This window comes from Athene cunicularia, unplaced genomic scaffold (assembly GCF_003259725.1).
Source record: "Athene cunicularia isolate RWA unplaced genomic scaffold, athCun1 SCF_14, whole genome shotgun sequence".
Taxonomy (NCBI): Eukaryota; Metazoa; Chordata; class Aves; order Strigiformes; family Strigidae; genus Athene; species Athene cunicularia.
The window spans coordinates 62,034-84,070 of NW_020799200.1; the positions used below are offsets into that span (position 1 = coordinate 62,034).

A 22,037-nucleotide genomic window follows, 5' to 3' on the forward strand; every position below is an offset into this window, starting at 1 on the left:
CTCCTTGCAAGCTTCTCCTTGCAACCAGTTGCCAGCTGCCTGTGCCGCTGCTGCACCAGCGTCATCCCTAGGCAGCCCCATATGCTGACCTGCTCCATCCTGGTTTGGGAGCTGCTGGGTCAGACCAATTACTGAATTCACACCAGCTGTGCGCAGCCGGGGGCAGCATCCTGCCGAGGAGCGGCTCGTGCAGGCTTCCTTCCCTCCCACTGCAGGTCCACAATCAAAGTCATGTTATTTTCCAGGTTCAGCCCTCCAGTACCAAAATTTTTCACCAAACCTCAACCACGAAAGGAGGAGGGATCCTGGTCGGAGCGCTCAGTGTCTGCAGGGAGCAGCTGCAGGGATAGAGATGTGGAGGAGCCAGCTGAAGCCCTGGGAGCCACAGGAGATCCTGCCCAGGAGCCAGCAGATGCAGATGACTCCCTGGAATCAAAGGTAGATTTTCTTGTACACCTACCGCTTGCGTTGCCTCCCCCATCTTGCCACTGAAAAGCCGTGCTTGTGCCAATCCCCCTTTTTGTTGCCCTGCTGTCATGTGCCCTGAGGGTGGGCTGGCAGTAGGGCCAGTGGCTGGACGTGGGGCTTCTGGGGGGGGAGAAATTGGATAGTTTTGCTTGGAGAAGCCCACTGAGATCCTACAGACCTATGCTGAGTTTGGGGGGTTTTAGCTTATTTTTACACTGTAAAATGAGCCTTTTATCTGCATCATGATGTGAAGGCTTCCAGTTTCCTTCCTGTATCAAGCTGTGCCAAGTACTGTGATCTCCAGGTACCACCTTCTCACCCCCAGCTGGAGCCGCTTGTTTTTATGTCTCTGCCTTCACCCGAGACCTGCAGTATCGCAGGGATGGCCACAGAGCCATCTTTGATAAAATGAGACTTTTCAAAGTCATTGTCTCTTCCTCCTGGCATGAAAAATGGCCTTTGGTCTGCTGACCTTCCTGGTGAACCTCGGTGCTTTGGAGCTTGATGTCCGTGCTGGTGGGAACTGGCGCCTTGTTCTGCACTGTGTGGGACAGAGGCTGCTCCTGGGGCAATAAAAGAGGATGCAAGAAAGCATGGGAAGTTCTGAAAGCACTGGCGTTGACATTAAGTTCAAGGAGAGGGGTTGCACCTGCTCACATCCAAACTTTGGTCATTTTAACATTATAACGGCACATTTTTTCTGGATCAGGAGAAATGATACCCCGTAGACGTAAAGAATAGCGTGGCTGATTTTTTTTTGGATAGAAGCGTGGAATCTTCTTTATTTCCTGCTTTGTTGCCATGTATGCAGAAACAAACCAGAGAAAATCAAGTAGATGTGGCTAAGTAGGATCCAAAAGGCTTCAAAGCATACGTCTGGATGGCAGCTTCCCCTTCTGCTTGTGTGACTGTGTCAAGGCAATATCCACATAACCTCCCTGGGGAGGTGGGAGACCATAGGCCTAGGAAAGTTGTGGGTAAGAATCTTTGGGAATAGGCACTTGGCAAAGCTTTGCTAGGCTTGAAAATGTGGAGATGAGACAAAGAGCACTGAATCTTCTGATTCTGAGCTTCATCTACCGGGGAGATGTAGCCTCTGATTAGGTGTAAAGATGTCCCATAAAAATTCTTGCAGATTCTGCTGATGCCAAGGCCCCAGCAAAAAGCACTTCTTCACGTTACTGAAGAAGCAGGTATTGCCACACTTCAAAAGCACTCACAAAGCCCTCGCTTATTAAATAGGGGATGAGGTTCCTTTTGAAAGATGGCACCTCTGAGGTCAAACACCAGCTCTCAGCTGCTGCAAGACAGAACATCTCTGCCGCCTTCTTCAGGAAGGTGTCATTCAAGAGAGTGACCTGGTGGAGATCCTCAGCTCTCCAGCACTGATGGGTGCACGAGATGAAACCTAAGCACTCTCTGAAACTGGATAGTTGTGCCAAGCCCTTATTTTCCTGGTTTGATACTTCTTGCTTGCTGCTTTTGTCCTGAAGAACCTAACCTGTTGAGGCATGGGGTTCTGGGCACGTTCCCTGGGCGGGAGTGAGCAAAGCTGGTCTGGCACAAGGGTGCCAAATGCCCTTGAGGTCTCTGCCAGGACTGAGGGCTGTGTGCACTCAGCTTCACCATGCACGCTTGCGTGTAGGAAGTGCAGGCGGAGCCCGTGTCTCACCTGTGGGTGGGCTTGGACCCACATTCAACGGATGGCACGGACATACTTGATTTGCACCCAGGTCCCATCTCAGCTGCTCCTGGCTGGGTGAGGTGGCGGAGCCTGCAGCAGAGTGGTCTCACCCAGACCAGCTGCAGCCCATGGTGCTTGTTTTGCAGGTGCTGCCATCCCCTGCTGAGGAGCTGGAAGGGGCTGTGGAGACGCAGAGCCTGGTGGGGATCAACAAACAGATGCAGTTTGTGGAGGAAGAGCCCGTCAGCTTGGGAATTGAGGAGGTAAGTGGGAATCCTTCTTGTGCCACGTTTCCAGTGTGGCAAGCAGTTCTGTAGCCCCCCCTCCACACTGGTGGCCCTCGATGCTGCTCGCAGAGTGGCCTCGCGTCCCTCCAAGCCCATCGCACAGTGCTGCTGAAGTAACTGGTCACTGGAGAGGACACACAGGACATGTTGTAGGGCTGACCTGTGCAGCAGCTATGGAGGGCATTCTTCATCTTGTTGCTAATCAGGTGGTCAACAGGAAATTTCTGCGGTAGCTTTTGCTGTAGCATCTTGGGAGCGCACAGCATGTGAATCGGAGAGAGTGAAAAGCATCAGGAGTCAGATGAGCTGGGCTGGAGTCCTCCCCCCCAGCTCTGAGAGCTTTCACCTCTGAATACTGTGTTTTGCTTAGGGCAGTAAAAGGTGCTTTTAAAGGCACTTTCTGCAGTGGAGAGAATTTCTTGCTGCCAGGAGACATCCCAAATTACTTTTAATATGTAGTGTATTAATTAATGAGGGAGCATGGGACAAGGTTTTTCCTGTGGCCCCTCCACTGGTAAGTGGAATGGGTACAGGATGAGATTAGGGTGATTTTGCCGGTGTTTGAGGAAGAGCCCCCATGCAGCCCCGTCTGTACTTTGCTCCAAGCCGTGGCTGCTCTTCTGCATCAACTTCCATGCTTGATATCTTGATCTCGCCTACCTCCAGGTTTTCGATGTCCTGCCGCTCTACGGTGTGCTGCAGCCAGGCGAGAGCCAGCGGGTCATGTTCACCTTCTTTGGCCACACAAATATCGTCGCCCACGTCACGGCGTTGTGCAGGGTGGAGGGAGGCCCGACCTATGAGATTGCATTGAGTGGGGAGGCTTCACTCATCAACCACCTCCTAGACGTCACAGAGATCGACTGTGGGCTGCAGGTACCGCACGGCTCTCTTGGCAGAGGTCCTTGTCGTGAAACCATCACCCGCATGTTGCTGCCACCTAGGCCTGGGGCTCTCTCCCCTTCCCAACTACTTTGTTGGCTCTATGGCTTGGAAGTACAACCTTGGAGTGATATGTCCTGCATCCAAGCTGGTTTTTAATGACCATGTCCGCCCCCCTCCATCTGGGAATTCCTCCTCCTCAAGGTAACTAACGCCGCCTCCTGGGGCAGGCAGGGTCCCAGTGGCGATCTCCAGAGGGACGTGCCCCAAGACGTCCATCTGCTGATCCGCTTCTAAAGCCTGAGGTCCCAGGAGGCGCTCTCTTTTAATGTTCTTGATTAATCAGCAAAATAAACCAGGGAGGAAGTTAACTTGGGCTTCCCAGTCACTGTAGCTGGGAAGTCCTAGAATAATCCCCACTTCTTTTTGGTCAAAAACCCCACAGATATTTCCAGCTGTTGGCTCTGTCTCCCATTTTGCTGTCGCTGCAGGTGCTTTTTCTTCTGCAGTGTCTTGATGCCACCTCCTTTGTCCCAGCTTGGTGTGAGATGACACACCATGAGGTGCAGAGAGCTTGTCTCCTCTTTGCTTTCCTTATGACTGATCTCTGTGGTTGGCATTGCCCCTCTGCATGCCACCATTAGTGTCTGTTCCTGTATAGGGCTAAGGGGTGCCCAGTGGCGGTGGCTTACCCAGGTTACCCGGGGAAACTCAAGTGCCCGTACGTCCTCTGCCTCTGCTTTTCTCCTGCGTTGAGTTCATTTGCTCACATCCCAGTGAAAGCAGAAGGAGGTTCCCAGTATCAGGCCTGTGCCTTCAACTTGCCACTCCTCTGTCCTCTCTTCAGCTGTTTAACAAAGTCACCGAAGCAGAGGTCACCCTGCAGAACAGAGGGAAGATGGGCTTCAGCTACATGGTGCTAAGTCCCAGCGTGGGGACCGCAGACAGCCCCCTGCCCGGCGTGCCCCTGGTCCTGCCCAGCACGGTGAGTACGGAGGAGGCGCCCGGACCCTGGCTCTGGGTCACGCTGCCCAGGATGGGGTTGTGGGGGAAAAACACAAAATTATAAAAAAGGAAGCAACCCACAAAAGCAGACAGGAGAGACAGGGCTGTAAGCAGCTGCTGCTGGGGGGCAGGGGTGGTCCAGCAAGCGCTGTCCTAACGGCCTCACTTCACGGCCTTTGCCGGCGGGTGACCCTGCTGTCACACAGCAGCCACCGGCCAGAGGCACCAGCGCTTCCCTGGCTCTGTGGACCCCAACTGCTGAGCGCTCCAGCTGTGCGGGAACTGGGGCCGGGCTGTGCCCTGGGGGTCACCGTGCCCAGGCTGTGTGATCGGACAGGGCTTAGTCCTTGTCCCTGCCTGTAGCACACCCTACCAGGCCCCTGCCAGCACTGAGCAGGACTTAAATCCTCTCTCACTTGGGCATGAAGCTGCTTTGGCAGAAATTGTAGCAGGCACTCTTCCGGTCCCCCACTCCTCCAGCTTTGCTGCTTCGCAGCAGCTCTGTGGGGCAGTGAGGGGGCGAGGCAGGAGCAGGGCTGGAAGGCAAGGAGAGGAGATTGCATCATCCCACCGTCCCAACTTCTCAGTCCTACGTGGCTGTCTTTGGGCTGGAGCAGCATTCCTGTCTAGTCCCTTTTTGCAGTGGGAAGAGGAAGCCAAACGGCGTTCACATTTCCTCATGCCTGTCTCTTACACGGGGTGACACACTGGCGCCCTTCTCCTGCCAGCTTCCCAAGACCCAGCTCTGCTTGGCCCCGATCAGTCGCTGTAACAGCCCCACAGGTGCTGGCAGCTTGGCAGGGCTGGCTTTCACTGCAGCTGTGTTCTGCGCTGCACCAGGGGCTCAGGGCACCAAGTGACAAGATCTGTCCTGCTCAGCAGCTTCTCCCTGCAGCGTGAAGGGGAGCAGGGAGCCGAGGGTCCAGCCCAGCATGCAGGGCTGTGTTGCTCTCTGCTTGCATTTGCTCTCAGCCTGGTTGGCATGAGCCTAGCCTGGGGCTGGGGCAGCCTTTCTGGAAGCCCGGAGAGGAGGTGCTCTTCCTGGCAACACTTTCCCTAGATCTCGTCCTAGTCTCTGCTCCTGGCTTTCCAGAGATGCATGTTTGCAGGTCACCATGAGTCTGGATAGGCTCACGCAACCCGGTGTAACCGCACAGGCAGGAGGTGTTTGGTTGGGATCATTATAAGGGGTCAGGCCCTTCAACACCAGCCTGGGAACCACTGATGTGCTGTGGCAGGAGCTGCTGGCCATGCTGAGAGTGTGGGCACTTGACTTATTTTGCATAGTGGCTGCTAAAAGAGCTTTTATTTCTTCAGTCTGGCTCTTGCTAGCAGAGGGTAAAGACCATTAGGGACAGAGCTGTGCTCATGCTGAGCAGGGGGTGGTCTGTGGGTCTGTCCTGGGGGAATGCATCCCTACGGGCCCTCCGGAGGACCTGGTGTGGGAGAACTCAGCTTCTGTGATTCTGTGAAAGCTAGAAGGCGATGTTGTCTGATACTTTCTTATGTACGAGAACCTGCCTTCTCTTCTCGGCATGTCTGTGGTCTGAGCCATCCCTCCACCAAACCCTCTCTGGTGCATTCTCTCCCTCTTCTCCCACACCCTGCAGGGTTATGTTGGACCTGGCAAGGAGCAAGTCCTGAAAGTCTACTACCTACCAGGAGTGCCCGGAGCCTTCCACAGGACTTTCCAGATCCAAGTGGGTCACCTGGAGCCTGAAGAAATCTCCCTGAAAGGAGAGGGGAGCTTTCCCAGCATCTACTTGGACCTGCCCAGGAACATCAAAGGTGAGCACGGCCTGTCTGCTCCCCAGGAGAGGCCCCTGTTTCTCCCCCATGTCAGATGCCTGTAGGGCAGCTCACACCTGCCTCCACCAAGCCTGGAGGTTTCAGGGCTGTCAGACCAACACTCAACCCACCCGTTGCTTCCTGAAGCTCTGGCAGATGCGCCCGTATGGGCTTTGCCCCAGGAACCATCCTGCAGAGCTTGCCAGCATGTCAGAGCCCTGGGAAGGTGATGGCTAGACAGAAATGCTCTGGAAAGCTGAGCACAGGCTGGCAGGGATTTTGACAGGGTTGGATTTGCAGCACATTGCAGGGGATGAGATGCTCCTATGTGGGGAGGAAGATGGGTAGGAAAGAACATCAGGGTTGATAGAGAAGAAGCAGCATCTACTTTCCATACATTGCTTGGGGAGGGTGTTTCTGGGAGAGGACAGAGTCAGGGGAGTGGGGCTTCCCAGCTTCAAGGGGCATGGTGCTGTGCCCTGCTTCTATTTGTGGATGTTTTCTTCCTTCAGGAAATGAAAAATATGAGAAGGTCCTCAAGGAGGTGATAGAAAAGATGGAAGAAGACAGCCAGAGAGAGGGAGCAGCAGTTCTGGGGGCAGCTGTGGCCGCGGAGCCACCCCCAGATCCCTTGGACACCGTGGTGAGAATGGCTGCTGCCCCGTTTGACGCGTGCCACCCTCCCCCAGTGTCACTGGGTCCCTTGCAGCCTGCAGCAGGCTTCCCGGTGCCCTGCTGGCACTTGGGACCTCCCTGCCCACACCTGCCCAAGATCGTGCATCAGCTCATCAGTGCCCCCGGGGCTGCCCCAGGGAAAGATCCTGAAGACCCTGCTCAAGTGATGGAATTTATGGTACTTCATGATGGAGATGTAGGTCATCACTGGGGTATTTGCTGCTCACAACCCAAGCCCTGCCAGGTTTACAGAACTTAATACAGCAGCCTGACTGTGCTCCGGGACTGTGCTGCCAGTGCTGATCTCTAAGAGACAGCAGCTTTATCATGACTCCCTTTACAAGAGAGCTCTTGTCTGAGCTGCTTTGACAGTGGCTGGGGGCAGACAAAGACTTGAAGCTCTGGAAAGTTCCTGGCTTGTCTGTCTGGCCAGATCAGCTTTTGTAACAGTGACTGGGCAGGCAAAGTTGCTGGAGTTCGTTGCCCTTGAGATGAGGCCCTGACTGAGAGAGCAGGAGGTGTCACAGACACTGAGCAGCGAGACAGAAGGACCCTGTCACCCCTCTCAACATGAGCAGGGGGGGAGCCTTGGGAAGGACCATTGCTAACCAGCTGCTGCCTTTCCTTCCCTCAGCTGGACCCTGGGCTGCAGATGCAGATGGAGCAGCTGCTGATGGAAGAACACGCCCTGGAGCAGCAGAAAGCCTTCACCTCTGGTCCCCCAGAGGCCACTGCCTTTGACCAGCGTGCTCGTCAGAGGCTTCTCAAGTTAGTAGGGGCTCCTGTACCATGTCTCCAGGTGCCCCGAGGGTAACACCCAGCAGTGCACCCCTGCTCCTGAGAGCTGGGGGTAGTGGGGACTTCAGAAAGGGTCTGATCCTGGTAGCTTTGCCGTGCTCCCTGTGAGCAGCTGAGTGTCCTCACTGCCACAGAGCCACCCTGAGCTTTGGAGGTGCTCAGCTCCCCACAGGTGCTGGGTCCTGCTCTTAGGGCCGAGGGGGCTAGTGCAGAGCATCAAGCCCTTCCAGACAGCACCAGGACCATCCCTGCTGACCAGCTCTGAAAGAGGAAACTCAAATCTTTGTTCCAGCTAACAGACCACACTGAGCAAAACAGAGTAGGGAACCGCAGAGGCTGACACACCCTTCACAAATCAGGTGGCTCTGATGCTGGTGGGACTGCAGGGCTTACCTCGGTATCTTCCCTCTGCTCCTCCATGAGGAGGCACGGGCACGGTAGCCTCCAGTTAGGGAAGATACTCTGCAAAACAGATCATGTATGTGCTTTCCCGAGTGAGATTGCTCTAGGAAAGGCCCCTCCCATGAATCTTGCAGGTGTTGATTACCACATTTGTCCGTGCTGCTTTGGGGACAGATGTGGTTGCAGAGCAGTGAAGATTTCCTGTGCAGGCGAATCCTGTGACAAGGTCCTGAAGCACTTTCAGGCTGGGGCTGTACATGGGGCTTAGCAGTTTCACTGAGACCATTGGAGGTCCACTGGACTTACCTACAGTGGCTTTCCATAGCAGAGGTGCTGTGATAAATGAGTATTCATTTTAAACTAGTTTTATTTTAAGGCCCCACTAGTAGCTGATAAAACCTAGGTCCTATGCTCCTGGTGACTTACCAAAGTCTTATTACCAGGTGGTCAGGCCTTGGATTTCATGGTCTTGAGTTGAGTTTTTGCAACAGTGAATCCAGAAATATTTTATTTGCATCTTTCATGCTCTTGGGAATGTGGCCAGGCTGTGGTTTAAGGACTGTCCTTACTCCTCCTTTCAGAGCTGAGCTGCCTGAGTACCTCCTGGACTTTGGGTACGTGATTCTCGGTAACACCCCCACGCATGTCGTGAGGATCACCAACACCGGGCAGTTCCCTGTGTCCTTCTGCGCTGACGGACGGGTCCTGCGTGGCACAGGTAACCAGTGCTGGAGAGCCTTCACATGGGCTCGAAGGAGCTGTCTCTGACAGATTAACTTAAGCCACTGGATATGGGGAGGTTTTTTGAGTGCTTGTATGTATAACTTTTTCCTCCTTGGGACCTGCTGCCTGGTGCTTTAGAGCCTGAGTCATCCTGGCCAGCAGCGCTCAGAGACCCGGCCCGCCCGGGCCTGCCCTAACACTTCCCTGCTGGGGCTGGGTGGGCTGATCACCTTGGTCACCTCCCAGCATCTTCTGCTCTTGGCTACCATGAGCATGATCTGATGGGCACTCCATGAGCTTGAGTTGCAAACAGATGGACCCTTTGTGGTTTGGAAGTGCTTTGTTCAAAGTTCATCATGCCATAGCACTTCTGTTCAGCCTTTATTGAGAAGACAGCCTGTGAGGTCCTCTGTTGTATCAAAACAGGCTTTGAAACAGGCCGTGACGTAAGGCTGCCGCACCAGCAAACAGTGCCTCGCCGTGTCTGAAGGGTGATCAGGTGCCTCGTCTAAATTGTTTTTCAGAGAGCACCATGGCATGGGGGAATCTAATTAGTTGGAAATTCTCCTCTGGAGAGGTCTGTGCATCCTTCCTTGGGATGCCTAGTGAAGGAATGGCTGGAGCTCCTCAACTGAGATGTTTCCTTTTTACCATGTGGGTCTTGGATTCTGGCTGTGAAAACCCTTTCTCCCTGTGCAGTGACAAGGGAGAAGGAGTGGCAGTCTTCTCCACAGGTACAAAGGGGTCCTTCACAGAGCTGCCAGCCAGGACATACGGCCTTAACGTGCTTGTGACACATTCATGTTGATTGTGTATCTCAGCCGCTTTATTTTCATCTGTTCAAGGTTTCAGTGTGGAGCTGGACCGCGTGAAGCACCTGCCCTGCCGTGAGAGCAAGACATTTGAAGTGTGCTTTGACCCACAGAGTGCCAACTTGCCGCTGGGAGAGGTGGACGTGCTCCTGCCCATCAAGGTACCTGCGACGTGCTTCCTCGCCCCGCTGTGCCTATGCGCCTCTCGGGGCAGGCTGGGGACAGCAGCAGATGTGACCGGGGCTCTCAGCTGGATGCTCTGTCCTTCCCTAGGTAGCAGGAGGCCCCACGTTCCACGTCCGCCTCCGTGCCAGCGTGGCCATGCCAGCCCTCTGCGTCTCCAGGGACAGACTGGAGTTCTCCACTCTCCAGTGTGGGCAGTGCCAGGAAGAAACCATCCAGCTCCACAATCAGCTCCAGGTCCCCTGTAACTGGTTCATCACTATAAATGAGCCTGTTAAGAAGGTAAAGCACAGACCACGTGTAACACGTACCTTCTCGGTTGGGTTTCCTTTGCCTCTCTTGCCCTTTCTGCTCCTGTGGCTATGGGAGCACTTGGGCTGCAGCTCATCTGAGGAAGCTTTGGAGGCTACAGAGCAAGGCTGGCTCACCTGGACCTGGGCATTAGCTGGTGCTTCACTTCTTTGCCACCTTCCCCTGCTCCTCCTCTTCTGAGGATGGTGCCTCCCCATCTGCCTGCCCTGCCGACATCTTTTCCCTCCAGTTCAGGCCAGGGGTGGCCTCAGCACCGTGACGGTGTCTCAGTGCACTGCAGGGACCGAGGGTCTGTCCTCTCAGACCGAGGAGACTTCACACAATTGTTTTTTGTGCTCAGGTGGACAAGCATTGGCCAGCAGGGGTGCATCAGAAGGTGCCCAGGAAGTTGAAAACCCAGCCATGTGTCTTCGAGGTGCTGCCCTCGGCTGGAACCCTCGCTCCGGGACAGCGATGCAACGTCCGAGTGAGGTTTTCACCCACAGAAGAGGTGAGATGGGCGAGTATCACCCCCAGACAGTCTGGCAGGGCGGTGTGGTAACGAGAGCCCAGCACAGGGAGGAGGAGACGGCGTCTGCCTCCACAGAGAGCTTTCTGCAAGCCCCGTACCCACTGTGCCTCAGTTTCCCCTGCAGCACACTCTTCTGAGAGGGGCTTTGAAATCCCCCTGGGGAGCTTGCTCAGAGAGCATCAGGGCACACTGGGGTGGCTGCCTCTTGGTGCATGGGGGGAAATCTGCCTGTTTGCCCTCGTCTCCCCCTTGCAGGCGCCTGATTGAGGCTGCAGCGCCCTGGTGCAGAGCAGCTGGCGCTCTCACAGGGGATAAGCCTGCAAGGGCCAGTCTAGGCAAGTCCTGCTGCTGGTACCAGCAGGCAAAACAGCCACCGGGCACCTTCCTGGGCACGGCAGGACAGTCGCCTGGAGTGGTTGCTGCCAGCAGTCCCTGTGGCTCTGGCTCAGCCTGCCTGCACGTTCCCAGGCACTCTGGGAGTCAGCTGAAATGACGGGGCGTTCCCAAAGGCAGTTTGCCTGTGGCCACCGTGACTTGGAAACTGGCATTGGGTAACAGGATGGACACAAGTGCTTCCATGCCTGGGAACAGTCCCAGGGATGTTTTAATTGCTGTAGAGGTGTAACCATCTTGTGTCTGGCTTTGACCAGAGCCAAACACTGAGCAGAGAACACAAACCTTATTTCTAGCCAGTGAGAGCTCATCTGCTCATTCATCAAGCTGATGTTTGCCTGATGCAGCAGTGCCAGGACTGTGTTTGGGCAACTTAACCCTCAGGACATTTCTCATGAGCATCACACTCCCTTGAGACTAGGTGAAAACATCTGATAGTACATTTTAGATTCATCTGACACCGATATAGCTAGTTAGACTTCACATTAGGATTCATCCCAGTTCCTCAGAGCCAGCATGCAGGTGCTGTAGCCCCTGCTGGAAGTAAACATCTGTTTTCCATTCCCCTTAGAGGTACTGGTGACACCCCTGCCCTGGGGCAAGAGTTGAATTTGAGGCCCTGTAACCTGGGACTTCATGGAGGAGCTTTCTGTGCCTCTCTCTTTTCAGAAGTCCTACAGAAGTGAGATGAAGATTAATGTTTGCCAGAGCAGCCAGGACCTCCAGCTGCAGGTCTCGGGGCGTGGGCTGGAGCCACGGCTGGAGTTCAGCCCCCCAGTGCTCGAGCTGGGACCGTTGCTGCCGTACAGCCATGGAGCAGAGGGGACGGTGGTGGTAAAGAACCCCTGCGACTTCCCAATCGAGTTTTACTCTCTGGAGTTCGACCAGCAGTACCTTGCTGAGGAGCAGGTGAGAGGGAAGCTCTGGTCCCCATGTGCACGCTCCCGTAGCTTCACAGTGCTCCAGCATTCCCGGGTTCGTGCCAGGGAGATGGAGACAGTCCCCAGGGCAAAGCCTGGTGGCATTTCATGGTTAGCCAGCTCTGCTGGCAGACTGTGGAGGGGCCTAGATAGTCCATGTTGTTAGAAACACGTCCTGCATATGGCTTCTCTTCCCTACATGTACAGATCCTGCAGATGCTTAAAGACTATGACTGCCGTAACACCTTATTGCTGCCTCCGCGTGCCCCGGGTGAGAAGCTGCCCCCGGAGGTTCTGGAGTACTATCAGGACCAGAAGAGGCTGCAGGATGAGCAGTCCGAGACTGGGGAACCAGCAGGCCAGGACAACGGTGAGGGTTTGGCATTGGCTGTCCTGAGTGTGGATACAGCGGGGAGTCCAGCCCACACACCCTGAGCTCTCCACGGGAAGCCCAGGCTTTCAGCAGCCACCCATTCCCCAGCTTGGTGGAGGAATTCCAGCGTGAAAGTCTGTGGCTTGTAACACACAAACTTTGAAGATGTCCAGTCTCTGTCAGATCAAGGAAGAAAGTCCTCTGCTGGGATCATTCACACTGTCTCATCCCAGAGCTCATTCGTTTTCTCCTCTGTGTTTGAAGAAAGCCAGTCCAATGAGGTGGACTCTAAATCTGAACACAGAGGAGAAGGAAGGTGTTAAGAAAAGGCAGGGGATGGGTATTGTTGCAGACAGGGCAGGGACAAGTGAGAGGCCAGAGAGGTTCTCCCCAGTTTTGCCAAATGAGCACCTTTTCCCCCAGGAGCTGCTGGGATCAGGGTGATGCTGTTCCCTTTCCTAGGCAGGGCAGCGTGCTCTCTGTCCTGCATGACACTGCAAGCCGAGATGGCTTTTGGTGACCTCCTAAGGGCAAAGGTGGGAGCTCTTTGCAAATGTGTTAGGTGAATTCAGAGCCCAGCTACATCTCCTGGAGTAATATTCCTAAAACATCCAGCTTTGGGATAATCACTTGATGTACAAATGGAGCCTCTCCCTTGGGACAGCGTAAAATGCCTGGTTCAGCCTGTCCGCCCCTTACTCAGCAGGACCTGGGACCACGTTGATAGGTGACGGGAGTCCTGTTAGGTATTGCCAAATGCTTGTTCTTTCCTCTTTCTGCTAGCCCATTTCCTATACTCTGAAGAGGCACCTTGACCACCATCTAGGGCAGACTCTGATCTGCACAAGCCTAAAGGAGGGGCATGGTGAGACCTCGGTGTGGTGTTGGTTTCAGCAGAGTCTTCTCTCCCAGGATCTGAGGGGATGGGGAGGATGATCAGGGTCATAGGTAGGCAGGAGGCTCACTTTTCTATCTGGTTCCACACAGCAAAGCATGGGCAGAGCATCACCAGCAGCAAGGCGGTCGCGGGAGAAGTGGCCGACAGCCCTGTCCATAGGGCCATCGCCCGCCACCTTGGCATCGATATCTCTGCAGAGGGGCGCGCGGCCCGAGACCGCAGAGGGATCGTCATCATCGTCCATGGGGCACCCCTGACAGGTAGGTGAGCCGAGCCCGTGGCTGCAAGGAGGGCGGGGGGAGCAGGAGAGACACATCCTGGTGGGCTGTGGTGCTTGGTTGACTAGTTGAAGCGAAGCGAGGTAAGCCACAGCCCTGCTGGTACATGAAATCGTCCCAGGCCTTCACCAGCTGGGGCAAGTGCTGTGGCTCACCCTGTGTCCACACAGCCAGGCTATCCTCCCCCCACACAGGGTGGCCGTGTCCCCGTTGCTTGGTGGGAGCACGGTGCCTAGTGCCCAGGTTGCCTCATGGGCGCGGTCCCTCGCCCACACTGACCCCCAGCCCATGCCCAGACTTTGCCTGAGGCAGCGCCGGCCAGCACAGGGGTGGCGGGACCGGGCTCGAAATAATGTCCTGGCCCAGGCTTGAGGTCACCACGAGGGACAAAGTGCTCAGCTGGGTGTGAGGTGGAAGTGATCCGCCTAGCTCTAGAGGACAACGCTTCCAGCCATGCTCAGCTCCCTCCTTCGTGGTCTCCCCTAAAGGGGCACTTGATTTCCCACTGTCCTTGAAACTTTGAAATCCTGTCTGGGGACTTTCTAGAGCCTGTCCCTGAAAGCGTTTCATGTGCAAGTGTCACCAAGCAGTCTTCCTCTCTCCCAAGGAAAGACAGCGGCAGCAGTTGCCCTGTCCAAATACTACGGCGCTGCCTGCTTGTCCATCGACACCGTGGTGACAGAAGCCATCTCGGACAGGAGCAGCTCGGCAGGGCTGCACGCCCGGGAGCTGTGCACCAGGGCTGCCATCGAGCAGAGCTGCAAGGAGGCAGAGGGTGCTGGTAAGGAGACACGCTGGACCCAGAGCAGCGCTTCAGAAACCCACCCTGACCATCCACTTCTGCTTGCTGCAGAGAGGGAGTCTGACAGCCCTTGGGTCTCTTAGGGAACATGGGTGCAGCGTGTAGAAATGCAAAGCCATTTCATAAAGCCTTTCATGTTATTAAAGAAAATAATCTCTGTTTTAAGGGCTCAGACAGGGGCACTTTTACTGCCTCTGGGCTTCTCATCACATACTCCTTTTCCTAGGAGTGGTGAAGCACACCTGTATTTTTCTCAGGTGTTTTTTTACATTTCCTCAAAGCTGAATCCAGCTGACTCCTCGTGGCCATCAGGCAGAACTGCTGCCCACTTGAACAAGGAAGAAGCCCTCTGAAGCTGCTCGTGAAGCACTAGACAACCGACTTTGAGTGCGGCTTCAGAAACATGAGAGGAAGGGAAGAATAACCTCCCAGAGTTTCAGATGAGATTCTTTTCTCCAGAGGTTTCCCTATACACGCTGTCAGGTCACACAACTCGTGCATGTGGTGCTGTTCTGCACCTGAGACCAGAGACTTTTAGAGAACCTGGTTGGGCAGTTGGTGCCCCGAGCTCTGCAGGGTGAGGCCAGACCCTAATTCTGGTGGGGGAAGTTTTGCATTGCTCAGCCTTGAACCTGGTTGGGTTGGGAGCTGGTGGAAGGAAGAAGGGTCTGGGCCCCAGGTGGGGTTAGCCCATGCGGAGGATTTAGCTCCCGTGGAGATGGGGATGCAGCTGGGGCAGGGCTGCATGTTACCGTCTCCACGTGAGAATGCCGTATGGGTGCAAGGTACAGAAATGATGCTCCTGGAGGATGGAGCCTTGGCTTGATCCGTAGGGGAGCTACTGTGCGGGGTCACCTGCGTGCACATTTGTGAGGAGGGACGCGGAGCTGTGCCTTAAAAACTCTCTGGCTTTAAAATCCAGTATCAGGTGGTGTGTTTTACCATGCTAAAAAGAGAAGCAGGGCAGGAGCTGCTTCTGGAGATGAGTGCTGCTAGTGCCCGGCAGGCTGGGGGACGAGGGCCATGTCCCTGCCAGGGCGCAGGGCTGTGCCCATTGGGGTGGAAGGTGCCTGCTTGCTCCCCACTGAGCGTCTGTCCCCTCCGCAGGTCACAACGCAGATGAGTCCCTCGGCAAGCAGTTCCGCACCAAGGCCAAGCGCAGCCGAGACACAAGCCGGTCCAGCTCTGTGGACAAAGTCAGTCTGCAGTCCGTCAGCTCCCAAGGCCAGGTGAGCGCTGTGGCAGGTGAGAAGAAGACGGATGGCCCCACAGCCCGATCCCAGAAGCAGCATCTGGTGGATCTGACAGGCTCCCAGGTGAAGCACAACCTGCACTGGTTAATGCCTGGGACCTTTCTGTTGCCTATGAGAAGTGAAGGGGCTGCTTCCAGTGGAGGCTCTGTGTCACCCAGAGCCTGGTGCAGGGATCTGTAGTGCAGAGAGCCAGCTGGGCAGGCTGGGCATGGCTCGGGCTGGGAATGAAACCCTGGCAGAAACACTCTACGGCATCTCAGCCGTTTGTTGGCAAAGTGCAGTCCTGGCTAATGTGGCTGCAGCCGTGGGCAAAGCTGCGGGATGCTGCGCTGGGGGCTTGAGAGCTTGGGTCTCTGCTGGCCACGCACGCACCCTCCAGTGTGCTCCCCTGGAGCTGCTGGCCTGCAGTTTTGCTCTAGTCTCCTGCTAGTGAGAAACCCCAGCTCCAAGACCAGCAGTTGGAATTGTTTGGGGGTTTCCAAAGCGGTTGATTTTTCTGGTAGCGTTCAACATTGCACGGCTCATCAAGTTCTCGCCTCTCTCCCCTTCCCTGCATTCCTGCGCAGCAATCGCTGAACATTGGTGACAGCACATCAGGAGAGATGGGCTTTAGGAGCTGCGTGCTGCCCGAGGACCTGCTGGTGGCCATCCTCTCTGACAGGCTGCAGGTACGTGGGGTGGGGGCGTTCTTGCTACAGAGAGACAGGCAGCGAGGTGCAATTCAGAGAGGAGGAGGAGGGCTGTGCCTGCTCTTGGAGGAGTCCTGGGCTGCATGCAGGGATCCGTGGGTGAAGGTGCAGATGCCATAAGCTGGCAGAGCGCGCGGGAAGATCAGAGCTTGTCTGAGCTGCTGCACTTGGAACTGTGATGGCTGGTGATTTCTGACGTCAGGCTTTAGTGACTGGCTGAGAGCCCAATGCGTGCGACAGCTGACTTTCTCTTCCTTTTTGGCTTTATCTGCAGCTGAGCGACTGCTACCAGGGAGTGGTGTTTGATGGCCTGGAGACCCTCTTTGCACGCAACACGGCATCTGCTCTCCTCTGCCTGCTCAAAGCTGTCAGAAATCGGCCTTACATCTATTTTGTGAACCTGTTCCAGGATTATCCTTCTTGGAAAGCCAGAGAGATGGCCGCAAAAGAGCAGGAAGGTGAGACTCCACCTCTGTAACTCTGAAATGTTCTCTCTCAAGCCTTCAACCTTACCCGTGTGTATCTGGGTTACCAGCAGAACTTGTAAGAGGGGTTTTTATTAATCCTTCCACCTTCTGCCTCGGTGTAGCCAGCACTCAGCTCTCAGTTGCTTAAAATACAGCAATGCTGAGGCTGAGCTCTAACATTAAAGCTTGGGCACAAGTGTAAGTTGCTGTGGCTCAATAACTAACCACTGGCCAGGTGTCCATGGCGCTGGGGCGTGTGAGCCAGGCAAGGCATGGGAACTCACTGAGCAGCGATAGTTTGGGGGCTTGTCTGAATTTTGAAGCGGGGATGTGAGCTTGCCAGTATCTCCTGGCAGGATGATAGGCTGGGTCAGGACAGAGTTGTGAACCCTGGCAGCTCACCCAGAGCAGCAAGCTCTGCTTGCAGGCACTGACGGTTTCTCCTCTGGTCTGTGCTGAAGGACGGGAGCGGGAAGAAGCTGCCAGGAGGGAGAAAGCACGCCTCTGGGAGATGGACGAGGACGAGTATGATGCCCTCACCGAGGAGGAGAAAATTCACTTTGATAACAGTATACTGCAAGTCCAGCGTGAGAGGAAGAAAAGGTCTGTAAGCCTTCTGTGGGTGCCTCCCCGGGAGAGTGTCCCCGAAGGGTTTCCCTGCTCTGGAGACCTTGGTTGAGCTCAGAGGGGTTACCAAGGCCAAAAGCATTAATTACCAGCAGCACAAGGATTGCCAGTTCCACCTCCCTGGTTGCCAGCAGAGGAGGCACCTTCCTCCGGTGAGATGAGAACACCCTCTCTCCACTTTAGTGGTGAGCCCTTCGGCTTAGACACAGGCTGCAGGGAGCTGGGCTCTGTGCTTGCCTTGCCACTGTGCTTACAGGTGTCTCTAAGTTAATGATGTTCATTCTCATCTTCTTCATTGCCCCCCTTCTCCAAACCAGAGGGGTTGTGGTGTGGGTTGGCGTGAGGCGCAGCTGTGCTGGCTTGGTTTAGATCCCAGTCCTGGTGTAGGTGAGGCCCTTGCACTGCTGAGCCCCCAGGGTTTTCCTTTACTGAGTGACACCAGCCATAAAGCTGGTTTCTCCTAGGCTCAGCTTCAGCTGCAGCAGCAGGTGAGCCTGGGAGAAGCTCTGATCCAGCAAAGCAGCCCTCTTCAGGAGGATATGCAGGATAAGCTTATGCCTCTCTTAACTCCTGCCTGAAACTTGGGGAGGGACTTGCTTAAAGCGAGCCTGTGTGTCAGCACTTCTTTCAGCCCCAGCTGAAGTTTGTTTCCCTGGATCAGTCAGTCTTTGTCAGCATTGCTGGAGGTGTCCAGGTAGACCTTACTGGAGAAGTAGTGCAATTTAGACCTTGTGACAGCAAAGCCTAGATTTGGCTGGCCCTGGAGGTCCCCTCCCGCCTTCCCTCACTTTGGATGTCCCAGCCTCCCCAGGTTGAGGGAAGCCCACAGAGCTGGTCTAACGGTTGTGCCTGGCCTCAGGGTCAGTGAATGAAGTGCGGGACCACCTGGGATTGCAACAAGCCCAGATTTCTGGTGGTGACTCTCGGGGATGTTTTGTTTGTCTTGCTGAAGGGAGATGGAGCAGCTGGCTCGAGAGCTTGAGGAAAAGGACCGGTGGGAGCTAGAACGCTTCAGGGAGGAAGAAGACCTGAAGAAGTCATCTAAGTGGGCCAAGAGAAAGCTTGGGAAAGACAAAGATAATGCTGCAAGGAAGAAAAGCCAGCCTGGAGTCGGGCAGGTGGGTGGTTGTGTTTATAGAGATGAGTAAAAGCCCTGGGGCCCCTCCTGCTGAGCCGTACCATTCCTGGCACAGCCAGCAGCCACCCGCAGTGCTGGGGATGAGCACCTGGCCGTCGGTAACACACGGGGCTGTGCTGAGAAACAGCAGCCAGTGTTTGATCCTGCTGCTTCTTCACCAGGGGTATTTTTGGATGGGTTTGTTGGGTAGAGCTGCTCGTCTAGGGTCATGCTGCCTTTGAGTCATGGCTTCACATAACTCCAAGCCCTAGATAGTTTTAGTCCAGCATTTCTCCCCGTTCTGCATGTGACTTACACCTCTGAGCCCTGACCTGCCTGGGATGTGGTGTCTTTTGCTACCTGTCTGGCAGGAGATACCACCAGGCCATCTAGGTATTCATTAGCAGCCAGACTTCCCAAAGTGTCAGCCAGACACAGGGATGGATGCTCAGCACATCAGAAATGTGCCCAGAGGACTGCACAGGAGTAAGGAGGTGTCTTAAGTTCCCTGTTTGGGTCGGGGAAGCTGTTCTGTTTCTCAGCTGGTTTGCAGGACTCCTCATCAGTCTGGCACTGGGGAGTTTGGTTTCAGTTGAGCTCAACTGGGTACCAGCTGCGCTCTGAACTGGGATTTTTAGAGCACCTAGCAGAGGCCTCAGATGAGGCATGGGGTGCTATTTCAAAGATCGCCGCTGTCCTGCAGCATTTGAGTTGGTGCTTGGAAATGCTCACCGCTTTTTCCTGCTCCTCCTGCCCAGAATACGAATGCATCCACGAGCAACACCAGCGCATCCATCGGCAACCTGTCCGATGTCACCGAGGGGGGAGAGAGGAAGGGATCTGCAAAGAAGCACCCGGACTCTCTTGCAAGTGTCAAGGAAGATAAGAAAAAGCAGAGCAAGGCTCCCCTGACAGATGACTGCCCAGCGGAGGTTGTACAACCTGCGGACCCAGAACAGGGGGAAACTAAAACCGAGGCGCGGAGTGACAGCGAGAACTTGGCCCTGAGGTTTAAGATCTACGAGGCATCGCAGAAGGATGTCACACATATTTTGTCATCCTGGGACAGGGCTCGGGGTATCCTGCTGTCCCCTCTGAACCAGGAGGTGGTACAGCAGCAAGTCCAAGGCCAGCGCCGTCGCAGGAGCCGAAGGGACAGAGAGAAGGAGCGCCAGGAGAGGATGGAGAAGGAGTGTCTGGAAAAACTGAAGGCTCTTGAGGACTCCAAGTTATCTGGGCTGGAAGGGGAATGTGCAGAAGGGTCAGCCAGAGGCCAGGACGTTGGGGTGCCCTGCTTGGACATCCAGGTGCTGAGCTCTGCAGATGTGACGAGGGCGATCCTGGAGAGTGGCAAGCTGCCAGCAGCAGAGCAGGTAAAGCCCTGTGAGGCTCAGATGCTGAGCCTGCCATGGTCTGGGCCCTGGTGCATTGTGTCCCACCAGGTGACAACAGCACAGAGCCTTGTCCAGGCCACCGATGATGTTCCACGATGGCTTCACAGCAGCCACGTGGCTGGGGAAGTTCTTGCCATCCCTCAGGTCGGGGGAAAGAGGAGGGGTTCTCATCCTCTCTGTTCAGAGAGTTTCCCAGTCTGGAAATCACTCAAAATGGTCCCAGGGCAGCTCCTGGTCATTGTTTCCATCAGCAGAGTCACTCAGATTTCTCTCTAGGTCCCACTTGTAGGTCCTGGCATTGCTCTGGAGCCTGCCCACCCTGCTGGGCATAAAAAATCACTGTACTCCATCTACATAACAAAACCCATTGCCAAAAGCTCAGTGCCTTTCAGGGAGTGTGAGGATGAAGGCGACGGGAGTATAAAAAGGGTTTTCTCTTATGCTTTAGATCCTGGATGACTTGGGACTGGGTCCCTCGGGGCCTCCCATTCCACCTACGGCTTTCTACTCTGTGATCCGCTACCCGGAGAAGCGGATGGTCCCCACAGCAGGAGAAGCCCTCGAGCACTTCGCCTTTGTCGTGCCTGAAGGTGCCACTGCAGAAGAAGAAAAGAAGGACACCAGAAGTCTCTTGGATGTGCCTGCAGTGAAGGTGCCAGGGCAGGATCCAGGCTGGATGGGGGCATGGGGGGCGGGTGGGATGGAAAAAGATCACTGTGGAAGGGCAATGAAGACATGACAGGGCCCCATGTCTGCAGGCATCCCTCCTGTCTGTCTAAAAGAGACAGCTCTGCTTGAAACATGGGGCAGTTCTGTAAGATGAGAGGAAAAAAAAACAGCTAAACCCTTCAACTTCCCTTGAGGAGAGGGTCCTGGGCAAGGAGGGGTGTTGTAGGCAAAACAAAGTCCCATAAGGAAGACCAAATCCATGGGCAGAGGTGGTTGGTGGTTTATTCTCTCTCCCGTCTGTTAACAAACCTGCAGCTTTCTCTCTGGGATGGGGGTGTCTCAGGGCAGGTCTCACCTCTCTCCCTTTCCTCTCTGCCTTGGTGTGAAGGTGTCAGAGGAGCCGGTCACGCCAAGCAGGAAGCGGAGCTCCAGCCGGGCGAGGTCTCCAGCCAGAAGAGGTCTCCAGGCACCGGGTACGGGAGCACCCACGCAGCGCCCCGGGGCGCACCAAAGCGACATGGACATGGTCCCATCCCCGGGGAGATCCGTCAGGTGAGCTGTGAGGGGGAAGGTGATCCCTCTGCTTCACGTCCATCTTGCCAAGCGGGGTCCAGCGTCCCCAGCCCCGCAAGGACCCTCTGCTGGTGCCTCCACGGGATGGCGACTCCATGAGCCGCCTCCTTCTCACGTTTGCTCGTTAGCAATGTCTGAAGCCTCCTCTTTCATTGCCAGGCTGAGCAGCTGCCGCTGGATAGTGCCTGCCCACGGCGAGGTGGAACTGAAGGTCCAATTCAGCTCCACGGTGCCGGGGCAGTTTGATCAGACGCTGCATTTTGAGGTGCTGGGGACGAACCGAATGTACCAGGTGCACTGCAGGGGTACCTGCCTGTATCCCACCATCAGCCAGGACCCCCACGGTAAGGCTGGGGCATGGGAACCTCCCACACTGCTCCTCCCTGAACTCAGAGCCAGGGCTGCCCCTTGTGCCCCAGCGACCTTCTGGCTCGGGCAGAGCATGTTGCCTGAGCCGCCCAGTGTCTCTTCCTGTGCTTGGAGCTGGGAACCAGTACTGGTACTATGGGAGACCTGGGCTGGTCTGAGGGATCAGAATGTAAGTTTGATACTGACTTTGAGCAGATAACCACGGACAATTAAGAGGCATGAAAGTCCCAAGAAGAGCTGTGAAGATTAAGGAACTGCCAGAGCAGAACTGCCTGAGCGCAAGGAGAGGAAGGTCATCGAGGCTGCAACAGAGAAGAGGGCACACAGCCGTGAACTGTTAGACTCTATCAAAAACTGATCATATACGGACACATACGCTTCAAAAAGTCATAAAAAGGCTTGTTGGAACAATAAAGTAGCCATTTTGCACAATTTGGTGTTTGTCATGTCTGTCTCAATACCGACAAATGGTGACCCCGATGTGATCCCAACACTGAGGAAATAAATAACGGCGGCGGGAAGAGCTGCAGAGATGGAGCCCAGTCAAGCGCAGCGGCAGGGAGAGCTGCACAGTCCTGACAACCTTTTGGAATTTGACACCGTCCAGGTGAGCAGCTGGGAACAAAGCAGTGGGTGCCAGCCTCTCTAAGGAGGAGGGTATGATTCTGACAATGTGGCAGTTGGT

The 22,037-nt window shown here is 55.2% G+C and overlaps 2 protein-coding genes across 2 annotated transcripts in view; both read left to right on the forward strand.

The window, feature by feature from the left end:
- Positions 1-20,769, forward strand: part of LOC113490565 (hydrocephalus-inducing protein homolog) — a gene marked incomplete at its 5' end in the record, with an annotated part of 80,709 nt that extends 59,940 nt beyond the window's left edge. Inside the window, 22 exons of the mRNA XM_026867084.1 lie at positions 246-438; positions 2,299-2,415; positions 3,106-3,315; positions 4,169-4,306; positions 5,937-6,114; positions 6,627-6,757; positions 7,424-7,557; positions 8,571-8,707; positions 9,558-9,685; positions 9,798-9,989; positions 10,360-10,509; positions 11,593-11,832; positions 12,051-12,213; positions 13,204-13,374; positions 14,000-14,173; positions 15,302-15,510; positions 15,951-16,115; positions 16,411-16,594; positions 17,065-17,206; positions 18,183-18,348; positions 19,106-19,720; positions 20,190-20,769. Coding sequence (XP_026722885.1) covers positions 246-438; positions 2,299-2,415; positions 3,106-3,315; positions 4,169-4,306; positions 5,937-6,114; positions 6,627-6,757; positions 7,424-7,557; positions 8,571-8,707; positions 9,558-9,685; positions 9,798-9,989; positions 10,360-10,509; positions 11,593-11,832; positions 12,051-12,213; positions 13,204-13,374; positions 14,000-14,173; positions 15,302-15,510; positions 15,951-16,115; positions 16,411-16,594; positions 17,065-17,206; positions 18,183-18,348; positions 19,106-19,720; positions 20,190-20,480 — 4,228 coding nt within the window. The remainder of the gene's footprint in view (positions 1-245; positions 439-2,298; positions 2,416-3,105; positions 3,316-4,168; positions 4,307-5,936; positions 6,115-6,626; positions 6,758-7,423; positions 7,558-8,570; positions 8,708-9,557; positions 9,686-9,797; positions 9,990-10,359; positions 10,510-11,592; positions 11,833-12,050; positions 12,214-13,203; positions 13,375-13,999; positions 14,174-15,301; positions 15,511-15,950; positions 16,116-16,410; positions 16,595-17,064; positions 17,207-18,182; positions 18,349-19,105; positions 19,721-20,189) is intronic.
- A 104-nt stretch (positions 20,770-20,873) lies between these two features.
- LOC113490566 (hydrocephalus-inducing protein-like) lies at positions 20,874-21,693 on the forward strand. Its single transcript, XM_026867086.1, has 3 exons — positions 20,874-20,962; positions 21,143-21,327; positions 21,548-21,693. The coding sequence occupies exons 1-3, from the start codon at positions 20,928-20,930 to the stop codon at positions 21,691-21,693; spliced, it is 366 nt and encodes a 121-aa protein (XP_026722887.1). The 5' UTR covers positions 20,874-20,927.
- The last annotated feature ends 344 nt before the right edge of the window (positions 21,694-22,037 follow it).

Coding starts and splice junctions, on each gene's coding strand:
- LOC113490566 (XM_026867086.1), top strand. CDS start 20,928: ATGGACATGGTCCCATCCCCGGGGAGATCCGTCAG. Junction 20,963..21,142: donor TCCCCGGGGAGATCCGTCAG/GTGAGCTGTGAG, acceptor TTTCATTGCCAG/GCTGAGCAGCTGCCGCTGGA. Junction 21,328..21,547: donor CATCAGCCAGGACCCCCACG/GTAAGGCTGGGG, acceptor GACTTTGAGCAG/ATAACCACGGACAATTAAGA.